A 12,103-nucleotide genomic window follows, 5' to 3' on the forward strand; every position below is an offset into this window, starting at 1 on the left:
GATGCATGTGCTTTAAGCTGCAATCAACTTCTTAAACAGCTAACCTACAATTCCATTGCAACATGCTGCCAATTTTTTTTTGTCTTGAGTTTGTTGTCACATTTCTGTTGGGCCAATTATATGTACTCGTGCACTCACTGTAGTAGTCTCGCCACGCTACACTATTTGCGTATCTGTTGTTGACCAATACTGGCCACTCATGCCAGAGTAACATCTGCCCCACTTGCACACTGACTGAGGAGTATCTGCAACATTTGCACAATCAACATTGTCCCAGATGATCGCGCTACTGGTCACTTTAAACTGCATACACTCCTTGAAGTCTCGGCGCCCTTTGCACAATGGTCATTACACCAGACTATTGCTATATTAGTCATTCAAACTGCTCTAAGTGCTTGACGACTCTGCATCTTTTTGCACAATTCTCACAAAAAAACAAACAAACAATTGTACCGGCATTACCAGATAACTAGCAACCCTTTATTGCTCAGTGACTGTTTTTCTCAATGTCTTTATGTCTCAAAAGTTTTCTCTGTCAATTGACTGTCTGTTGTCGTACTAGAGCGGCTCCAACTACCGGAGACAAATTCCTTGTGTGTTTTTTGGACATAAAGATGATTCTGATGAGGTAAACAATGCGAAATGCGAAATTAGGCTGTGCAACTTACTAAATTGCACTTGCGATACTCTAATGCAAATCAGTTATCGAATTACAAATCTTTCGACACGAAAGCTTCATTGCTTGCTTGTGATTCATAAGTCGCTTCCGTGCTTCACGAGTTATGCAAGGCGACAGTGCGCCACAACTTATTAAATTGATAGATTTTTAGTGTGTGTGCGATTTACTAAGATGCACTTGCAAAATACCGGGTCGCAGGTGTGCTGGAGCCTATCCCAGCTATCTTCGTGCGAAATGCGGGATACACCCTGAACCGGTCGCCAGCCAATCGCAGGGCACATACAAACAAACAACCATTCGCACTAACATTCACGCCTACGGGAGATGTAGAGTCTTCAATTAACCTACCAGGTTTTTGGGATGTGGGAGGAAAATCATTTGAAAGAAGGCTGCTGAAAATATCAATATGGAAACAGTCCGTAATAGCAAAAGCATGTGTGTGTGATTGAGAGAAGGTGTGCAAAAAACTTAATTCACTTGTTTTTTTGGAGGGGAGCACGCTTAGGCGGATTTTTGTAAATGAGTTCCTGAAACGTCTGGACCCAAAAGATGATAAGCAGGCTCTGGGCCGGTAGTAGCAAGATGGAGGAAGAAGAGTGGAGAGTATGGGAAAGAACATAGTGATGGATGAGAGCAGCAGTAGTTGTGAATGTGCCAGGTTATGAAGATACTTTAAGGTGAGGAGAAGGATCTCTTATTGTTAGTATTAATGTCAGCAACGTATTCAGGTGAACGTATCTGTTTGAAAAATACACACAGCAGCGTCCCGTCCCTGACACACCGCCCTCTTCTGGCCATGAATTCTCAATACATCATCAACAAACCACCGTTGAAGGGCAAACGTCAAACCCCGCCTACGCCCATTGATTGGTAGAATTTCCGAAACTCGCAATATCATTGGATATTCAGACGTAATTGCCATGACGAACACGGAAATGTGAGGAAGAAAAGCGACGCCGGTGAGAAGCATGGCTCATGTGCTATATTTTACTTCGTGTCGTTTCGTTGGTTGTGTAGTTTATTCCGTTTATTCGCACGCTGGCCTCAGTTTGTTGAATCCACGTTCCGCCACAATGTGCAGCCTTTGCTTGCTCATGCGGAACGAGGGAGGAGTAAACGTTAGCTACTTTTGCCAACGCCTGCCCGTGTCACAACTCATAAATCATAACATAGTAATAATATAGTTATGATAATTATCACAGATATGTATCCAGTTGGCGTCTATATGACCACTTTTTGATTGTTAAATTAACGCAGCTGTGTCATCCAGTTAATGTTAACAGCTGAGGCTAAATCATTTTTTAAAACCTGATCATAGAATAGATTCATTAGTGTGTTTAAAATGTCTTAATTAGACATGGCAATAAATAAAACCATTTTTGAAAAGTGTGACGGACGCTGTGCACTTATGTGGAAAGAAGTACTGTACTCAAGTCTATGCTGTATTTTAGTACGCCACGAGATGGTGCACAAGGTCCTTAGGTGTAAATGCGTCGTCTTCGATAGGACGACAGTAGGATTAAGTATCAAAGTCTGTCCGCAAAGATGGAAACACGTACAGTCATTTTTTTTTAGCTTTATACTGTATACCGGTAAATGGGCAAATTAATAGATATATCCGTGGGAATTATTGCAAAATGAGGAGTCGATATTAAAGATTTGTATTTGTTTGTGTGGTCGTTTTTAAAAATCACTCCTTTAATTGGCCACCATTGTCCCTATCACCTTGAATTTCTTGTCCAGTGCACAAGATGTCACGGTGGAGTTTATCCATACTTTATACCAGTGGATCTTCACCTGGGTTCGACAGAGGACACGACACACGCCGCGTGTGCGTGCGTGCGTGCTTTATCCGTAAAAGCCTTTCTCCACCGCATTTTGAATGCATTGTTCATGCCGTTCAAAACGCAAGGGAGCGTCAAAATTGGCGTTTACCATTGCGGCGCTGAAATGCTTTGTTCTTTTTTAAAACTGGCTTTATTTAACAACATTCAACAATACAATTGACTTGAGTAGCATTGCTGTGTCGTCAGAAAGCGCATCCAATAATAAAAAAAAAACAGCCCAAAAAATGTACTCTTACCAATGAACCCTTTTCGAGGATTGTAGAAATAACACAAAGAAAAAGGAAGAGACTTTGCAAAATTCACATTCACAGTCAATTTTCATTGAATTGAATTTTGTTTTTTTTTTTGTGTGAAATTCATGTTTTTTTGGTTTTGTTCTTTTAACAGTGATTTTGTGTGCAACTGATGCGTGGTTCATTTTGTGCATGACATGGATGATTGAGAATCTACACAGACAATAAACTATATACCTGTTTTGGATTTGAAATAAACCATGTTTTGTTTTTCAAATTAGGAAGGGATCCGTGCACTCCGTATGAAACATGCGGGGTTCCGTCCCTCCAACAAGGTTAAGAACCATTGCTTTATGCTGTAGTTTTGCTGAATGTGCAAATCTGAATTTCTTTCAGTAAAGCTCAATACAAGTTGGAGTAGGCATTTTTTGGGTGGTTGGTTGAACAAACTACTTCATCAGTGGCGTACCTGTGCTGAAATACATCACCGCAAAGTAAATAAAAACTTTGATGACCACTGACTACATCAAATTTGATTAACGGCAATTGCTTCTGTAATACATTTCTTAAACTGTAAAGAGATTTTGTGGACACCCTGTATAGCCTGATAAAACTGTTCCACGTGCTCATGCTCAATTTGCCTTTGGTTGCATACCAGTACGCTACCAATTTGACACCGAAGTGAACTGTCACAGGAAGGTGCACGTCTTAAATATTAAATAACCATTTAAGACTCATGGCAACATTCCTGTGTCGTGTCGCTATGTGATAATATGAGTGTCCATGTTACCCCTGTTGGCATTTCCAGTCATTTATGGCTCCCAGGCATTGTAACTCAGATCAGATTTTGGCTAATCTTTTTGTCTTTTTACTTCAATAGTGTATTTAAACGGAATGGCTGCCTCCGGGAAGCTCGCATCTTTCCGCTTACCTCCCTTGCCCACTGTCAGTGAACTGATCAAGCTGTACAACCTGCGAGCAGAGAAACAGCTATCTCAAAACTTTCTGTTGGATTTGAGGCTCACAGGTTGGTCATAGTGCCACACACACTCCCTCTCCTCTTCGCACTCTATCTGCATTGCACCAATACCTGTTACCTCCTAGTCCTCATTATTTTGTCTACACCAGTGCACTTGACTGCACAGCTCCACATAGCCTTGTTTCCAGAATGAAAACAGACAGGCTTTCCTGTTTGGGTCAGGTTGAGGAGATCTCCTGCTAAAGTGAATAAATAAATGAAAGCTAGTCGTCAGCTCTTGTGGAGCTTAATATAGTTATATGTAATGCACTGCAGGTCAGATGTGCTCTTTTGTTATTGGGCAAGGTAAGATGAATACAGCTCATCTTCATCACACACATATTGCTACATCGCACACTATTCATCTAAATTTGGATACGCAAGACTGATGAAGCCGTATAATTGGAGCCTGTCGTGTAATTTACATGACACAGGACTTCGTGTAGCCTAAATATAATGTTATTCACTGATTGCCTGCAGAAAGGCATTAACTTGATCATCCATCTCCTTCTTTTCAGACAAACTAGTGCGGCAGGCAGGCAATTTGAACAATGCCCATGTATGTGAAGTGGGTCCGGGTCCTGGGGGCTTGACCCGCTCCATTCTGAACGCCGGGGCAACGGACCTGCTTGTGGTGGAGAAGGATTCACGCTTCATCCCTGGATTAAAGGTAAATTAGTCTCTTCACTCAAGGTGGCTAAATGTCATCGCACCAGCTTCTCCATGCCATTGGTTCATTGTGCACTTGCATCTGTCCTTTTTAAGCCGTGTTGACTTATCGGTTTTGCATCATTAGCCACCTGGAGAGTGACTGATGAGACTGCGTCGTTTTAATGAACACGCTTTCATATTTCTAATTGGATATTGCTCCAAATCTGTTTCCACAGTTGCTGTCTGAGGCTGCGCCTGGCAGGTTGAGAATTGTCCATGGTGACATTCTTACCTATAGAATGGACAGAGGATTCCCAGGAAGTATCTCTCGGCCATGGGAGGAGGGTGAGAATATTTAACTAAACAAATGTATGCGATGCTTTGAATGTCACACTGTGTGTGTGTCAGAGGTTATTCTATGCCTCCTTCATTAAAATTTTGTGAACTGTGATGCAGCAAATATGTTCTCTATGTGCGCCAACCCTACTGCAAAAGGAATTACTATTTACCCATGTTGATGCCATGGTGGGCAAGATGTAGGGTACACCCTTGTCTGGTCACCAACCAATTGCAGGTCATATATAAATATAGCTAGCTGGTATGTCACCATACTGCGTTTATCAATGGGATAATAGGCAGTTTCATGGAATATTTTGGCCAAACTCCAAATTGTACATTCAACTTTAGAGGTTCTGCTGTTTTTGTTTTATTTTTTGACAGCCAATAACGCGATACCAGCTAATGTGTGCGTGTGTGTGTTCCATAGATCCACCAAATCTTCACATCATAGGCAATCTTCCCTTCAGTGTTTCTACTCCTCTCATCATCAGTTGGCTGGAGAACATAGCCAAAAGGACCGGGCCTTTTGCTTATGGACGCACCCGACTCACGCTCACCTTTCAGAAGGAGGTCGCAGAGGTGTGAGACCTACATCTTGTCTGTTTGTGTGTCTGGATTTTCAATTTAATTCAAGGAGGTTGCTACCTTGTCTAGGAGCCATGAGTCCAGTTAGAAACTTGTGACTGAATAAAAGTATAAGTTTCCTATGTTGACATTTGTGCAAAACATAAATTTAATTTGTCAATTGTGTAAATGAATAGCTACTATATTAGGGGTCTTAGTTACTCACAATGGGCCTCATTTACTAATACTGTAAATGCGCAGAAATGTTCTCACTGCGCACAAGTTGAGAGTCGACGCAAAGTCAGATTCATGACACGTGCGTACCGGCCAATTTTCGTCGCACAACTGTGGATATGTTAGTGAATCAGAATTCATTCTACAAACCCAATTCCAATGAAGTTGGGACGTTGTGTTGAACATAAATAAAAACAGAATACAATGATTTGCAAATCATGTACAACCTATATTTAATTGAATACACTACAAATACAAGACATTTAATGTTCAAACTGCTAAACTTTATTGTTTATAGCAAATAATCATTAACTTAGAATTTTATGGCTGCAAAACCTTCCAAAAAAGCTGGGATAGGGTCATGTTTACCACTGTTTTACATCACCTTTTCTTTTAACAACATTCAATAAATGTTTGGGAACTGAGGACACTAATTGTTGAAGCTTTGTAGGTGGAATTCTTTCCCATTCTGGCTTTATGTACAGCTTCAGCTGTTCAACAGTCCGGGGTCTCCGTTGTGGTATTTTACGCTTCATTATGCGCCACACATTTTCAATGGGAGACAGGTCTGGACTGCAGGCAGGCCAGTCTAGTGCCCGCACTCATTTACTACAAAGCCACGCTGTTGTAACACGTGCAGAATGTGGTTTGGCATTGTCTTGCTGAAATAATGAAAAAGCCGTTTCTTGGATGGCAGCATATGTTTCTCCAAAACCTGTATGCACCATTCAGCATTAATGGTGCCTTCACAGATGTGTAATTTGCCCCTGCTATTGGCACTAACACAGCCCCATACCATCACAGATGCTGGCTTTTGAACTTTGCGTCCATAACAGTCCGGATGGTTCTTTTCCTCTTTGGCCCGGAGGAGACGACGTCCACAATTTCCAAAAACATTTTGAAATGTGGACTCGTCGGACCACAGAACACTTTTCCACTTTGCATCAGTCCATCTTAGATGAGCTCGGGCCCAGAGAAGCCGGCGGCGTTTCTGGGTGTTGTTGATAAATGGCTTTTGCTTTGCATAGTAGAGTTTTAAGTTGCACTTACGGATGTAACGCCAAACTGTATTTACTGACATCGGATTTCTGAAGTATTCCTGAGCCCATGTGGTGATATCCTTTACACATTGATGTCGGTTTTTGATGCAGTGCCGCCTGAGGGATCGAAGGTCACGGGTATTCAATGTTGGTTTTGGCCTTGCCGCTTACATGCAGTGATTTCTCCAGATTTTCTGAACCTTTTGATGATATTATGGATCATAGATGATGAACTCCGTAAATTCCTTGCAATTGTACATTGAGGAATATTGTCCTTTAAACTGTTCGACTATTTTCTCACGCACTTGTTCACAAAGAGGTGAACCTCGCCCCATCTTTGCTTGTGAATGACTGAGCAATTCAGGGAAGCTCCTTTTATACCTAATCATGGCACCCACCTGTTCCCAATTAGCCTGTTCACCTGTGGTGGTGAACCTGTGGTTCATCTTTTTCCTAGATTCAAAAAGTTGGTATCATCGGAAATCTTGCGAAACACAGACACTGACAACATATAATAGTCACGTTAATCATTTTTAATTAATTCAGAAGTTAAAGAGAACGTGGCACATAATGTATACAAAAATAACACTGCATACGTTGTTAATATACATGGTAAGGAATAAATATATCACAGCAAAGAGACATTTGTAGTTGATAAAATTCATGCAATTCGTTTTGGAAGCAAAAGAAAATATATCCGACTGGAGTATGTCACAATTCAGCCACGCCAGCAGCGATGTGTGTGTACTGTGAATTGATCAATTTACATCACCTTTGCATATGCAGAATCACAGAAAAATATAAAAATCACATTATCGTAGCGACTACAAAGAATACTGAAGCCTTGAAAAACGAAGAAATGCGAGGGGTTTGATTGCACTTCCTCGTTGTCAGCATCGCCCACGCACGTAGACATGTTAGGTGAGGAACACACATAGAATGCACATATCCTACTGTACAAGGCAGCACTTGAACCGGACCGTGGTGAAAGTGATGACGTGTCTTTTTCATGGTTATTTATGACAGTCAACCCATTAGCAAATTCCTGGTTTGAGTTACAATTTCCAAAGTTGTTGTTATTGTTTTTATGATTGACTGTGGTTCCAATACGTTGTGCATCTTGGATAAAAGATGTGCTTGTCATATTTACAATGGCTGATCCCGCATTATTTGCGCGTATGCATGGTCCGAGGATGTTCTAAATTTGTTCTCAGAGTATGAACAAAAACAAGTGGGAACATAGTGATAAATCACAGGTTTGTGCATCAAATGTTCGTACGCACTATGTAAGCACAAATCTGTGCATGCACCTGGTTAGTAAATGAGTTATAAGTCTAATAACTAACTAAAATTAATGCAGTGCCAAAAACAAAACTATTTAAACACAGATTTTATGACTGAGTAAACATTTATGATTTTCAGGCATGGAGTATTGTTTACCTTCCTAAATTGATCTGGTTAGTATGCTGACTTGTAAGAAATTTTGAATTAGCTCACCCTGTGACGACGTCTTACCAAAAATGTATCAGTGAATGCTAATGTGTTGTGGTGTTGTGTTCTCCAACCAGAGGTTGACAGCCAGCACAAAGAGCAAACAGAGGAGCCGTCTGTCCATCATGGCTCAGTATCTCTGCACCGTCCACCACCGTTTCACCATCCCTGGAAGGGCCTTCGTCCCCAAACCAGAGGTAGGGCTTGAATATTAGGTCTTCTTTGCTTTCAGTGCAGTGTCAAACCAAGCACAGCATAGTTTTATATTTTGTTATCGAGGCAGTCTTTTTAATTTCCATGGAGTCATTTAATTCCTGCCCCTTCAATAATCATCATCTGATGTGTTTGCTTAAGCGTAGAAAATCCTCTCATGCCTCCTCAGGGGGTGTTAGCATTGCATCTTTCAGAACACATTTGATTTATTTTTTTATTTTCCAAAAGTTTGCTGTTTATTTCAAGCTGTTGTAAAATTGTTGCTGCAAGGCCATCACTTCCAGATGGACGTGTTGTTATTATTTCATGCTTCTTCCTGGAGGCCAATTGTGGAACCTCAACATGAAATCTGTGGCCTTCTTCATCTGGACCCATGTTCCCATCACAAGTCCCTTGCCATGTCACCATCACTCATCCTTCCCTCACTCTTCTCGCTTCAAGGCTTCATTATGACTGTGTTGAATCACTTTTGTCTTCGCTCTGTCTTTGGACCATTTCTGGGATGTAATGATGCCCGGTGGGTGTTTGAGATGTGGCACCCTCGCGCTGCGCCTCGTAATGAGGCCCGAGTTCTTTTTTAGGCCCCATTTCTGCCTCTGTCTTTTAGCCTGTGTGTGGATCAGCGGAGGAAGAAAGACATTGGCGCTTACGTAACATGTGAATGCAAGATGTTTTTGCTTTATTTTCGGGGTCGGGATTTATAGTAAGACTAGAGGACGTATTAAAGAAATAAAAACCCTGCTGGAAAGACTTGAACATTCAAAATGTCAGCACTGGAGTATAGACAGTTGCATTGAGATATTTATTTTGAGATAAAAGGCCTTAAAGACTCAGGAGGTTCCTTACAACCTGATACAAATGAAACCATGTTTTTCTTAGTACCTGAATCAAAGGATAGGTGTTAAGTTGATGCCAGGGATGGACCTTTGGTCCCTTGAAGATACTGTGGTACTTTAGGACGCACTATCGATAAATAATTAATTCCCTGTGAGAAGTAAAACGTGGCAGAGTGAATGGGACCAGGGCTGATTTTCCGTTCTCTTAGAAGAGATGCCTCGCGATGATTATTTCATCACAGTCAGCTGCCACTCGGCACGTTACTTTTACTTTTTGTGTGAATATTTAACTGCGAATTAATGGGTATCAGCATGCTGTGCTGTGCATACACACACACACGATCCATCCAAACATGATTACAGAGGGATCACACTGCACTGCAGATGATTCAGCACCTCCCACATGCCTACACAAGGCCATCTTTCCTCCTCTAAATGTTTTAATGGCCACTTGGTGGAAATGATATCATTAGGAAATATGATGGCGGTTTGATGGGCAGACCCCCTGGTGCTGCTGCCCGATAAAAGAGTGCGGTGCTCAGAGAGTGTTAATGGTGATATGTAAGCCCTGGACATTATATGGACTCCAGGCCATGATACCTACAGGAAGTGAAAATAGAGAGTTTGTCCTCCTTTTGAGCTTTCGCAGCGTCCACTCTTGTAGGGAATTTTAGTATGTTTGTTGGAAATTCTGTCCAGAAGAGCACTGGTGAGGGCAGAGTTCACCGATGGATGACAGGGCCTGGCCGACAATCTCTGTTGTAGTTCAGCTCAGAGGTGTTTGATGAGGATTAGGTTGCGGTTCTGTTCTTCCACATCAAACTCATCCAGGCATGCCTTTCTGTACCCTGGTTGTGCAGTGGGGCACAGTAATGCTGGAAGAGAAAAGTTTCTTCCTCTGTTCACACGGAATTCTCCAAAATGTCCTTGTAAATGAAGAAAGAAGATTACAATTAAACTTAGGGATCTAATTAATTAATTAATTTGTAACGCAGGACCTTTTTCTAGAGGTACTGCATATTTCTTGTAGTCTACTATGGTTAATATGCATTATTTACCCATTAAGATCAAATTGTGGTAGTACAGTGCAACTGATTAATCCATGTGCAGCCTGTCAATGAGATGTTTATTTTGAATCTTCCTATTTGATGCTGTTTTTAAACTCTTTTCTATTACCTCAGTAAAGCCTAGAGGTACAGTATTTTTCTGTCAATATTTTTCTCATTTCACTAGTTTTTTTTCCAGTGAAATCTTAAAATGACCTCATCGGTTGCAGTTTGCTGGTTACGTGACTGTAGGTAACCTTTTTCCTTATTAATAAATTGCAAATGTCCGACATTATGTTGAGGGAGGAAAATTATTAAACTAGTGCAATGGCTTGAACACAATGGATATTTTAGGCAATGAAAATAATTTAGTTGGACAAATAACATTTTCTCTCATGAAAATGACTTGTTTTTAAAAGGTTTGGAGCAGGAAATATGTTGCTCCTGGTGTGTGGAGCTTGTAGAGAGAAGCAGTATGCAAAACAGTGGCCCATTGCTTACTAAGCAAAACATTTCAGTTTACTCATGAGGATTAATTTTTAAACAGTTATGGTATATGCACTGTTTAATGCCTTGCAGTTTCAACAAGACTTCAAGCAAAGTAATGTCTTTAAACTGGAATATGCACATACACTCGAATTACTGTAAAATACGGGCCTTCTTAATTGAACACACATCTAATACAGTATACTCGCAGAAGCCGTGACTCTGTTGTATGAATGGCAAAAGGCAGGTACACAGGTTTTATTTATTGTACCTTCTGCCATCTAATGGACAAGCATTTAATAATTATGTCTGCCATTATACGCTGATGGCATAGATAGATCAAGAAATATTTGTAATCAACAAATAATAATTTTTGGACAAATGAAGTGAAATTCGATAATTTCCCACGGCACCCATGATAAACTCTCATGGCACACTAGGGTGCCACAGCACTCTTGTTGGGAATCACTGCTATGAGGGAACCAAGATGTCAAAATAACTGTAGTACATACTATATGTTCATATCTCAGCAAGTCCTGCTTGATATAAAATAAAGCAAAACAAATTCAGTCCATATAATAAGATTTTTACATGACAAAGTTGAACTTTAAAAAATTAGATCATTTTGTTTTTTTGACTTCTGAAAAATATTTTTTTATATATTTCAATGTTTTTATTGAATATATGATAAATATTTAGTGGTAACTGTGGATAAGCCAACAACAACAACAACAACAACACAAATCACACGTCATGTATGTATAGCCAATTCTGCTGTTATAAAATGGTAACATCTACTTCATTGAGTGTGCAAATGTGTTTGTGTGTACCACACACCTATCGCCAGTAAATCGGCTCACTGGTCTAATTGTTAGCATTATCGCTTTGCTTCTGAAGCTGTGGGCTCACCAATTGTGTTAATGAAGAGGGATTTGCTCAAATTGATACACAAGAGGGATTTCTTTTTGTGTGCTCTTGGCATACCTGAACCTTAGTCTCACGGTTCTGCTGTAGGCCTGCCTGTGAGTTGCCGCTCTCCTTAGCAGGTATGTTTAATAATTTATACTATCTGGAAATAACAGTACTTAACTTACCTTTGCAATCAAACCCAAATAGGATTCAATATGGGAGCTGTATAAAAACTATTGTGGTTCCGTAATTGTTTGAAAATAATGGCTTTCAATGCTCACTGTTTCTCTCTGCTACATTCTGTTGCCAGTGGCAATTCCCAGCCAGTAGCAGGTGTGACACTATACATTTGGCAATTGACATTTTTGGAAGTGGTTTGATGTTGTGCACTCGCACAAAAAAAGCAGTGAACCTTTCTAGCATCCAATAAAAGGTTGGAGGAGGGGCCGTGGCGCTGGACAGTAAACAATGTATAAGGAAGGATTTGTTGAATCCACTTTGCATGAGTGACTGTTGT

At 40.6% G+C, this 12,103-nt stretch overlaps 1 protein-coding gene across 3 annotated transcripts in view; it reads left to right on the plus strand.

Moving 5' to 3' along the window:
- Positions 1–1,613: 1,613 nt before the first annotated feature.
- tfb1m (transcription factor B1, mitochondrial) overlaps positions 1,614–12,103 on the plus strand; it is a 30,449-nt gene continuing 19,959 nt past the window's right edge. Inside the window, exons 1-6 of one of the 3 annotated variants that reach the window (XM_061697167.1) lie at positions 1,614–1,638; positions 3,640–3,786; positions 4,296–4,447; positions 4,665–4,773; positions 5,195–5,346; positions 8,174–8,293. In XM_061697167.1, coding sequence (XP_061553151.1) covers positions 3,654–3,786; positions 4,296–4,447; positions 4,665–4,773; positions 5,195–5,346; positions 8,174–8,293 — 666 coding nt within the window. In that variant the 5' untranslated portion in view covers positions 1,614–1,638; positions 3,640–3,653. Of the gene's footprint in view, positions 1,639–3,047; positions 3,095–3,176; positions 3,254–3,639; positions 3,787–4,295; positions 4,448–4,664; positions 4,774–5,194; positions 5,347–8,173; positions 8,294–12,103 lie in introns of those variants that run through there. The other 2 variants (XM_061697168.1, XM_061697166.1) reach the window with 2 other exon arrangements.

The sequence above is a fragment of the Phycodurus eques genome, chromosome 14 (genome assembly GCF_024500275.1).
Source record: "Phycodurus eques isolate BA_2022a chromosome 14, UOR_Pequ_1.1, whole genome shotgun sequence".
Taxonomy (NCBI): domain Eukaryota; kingdom Metazoa; phylum Chordata; class Actinopteri; order Syngnathiformes; family Syngnathidae; genus Phycodurus; species Phycodurus eques.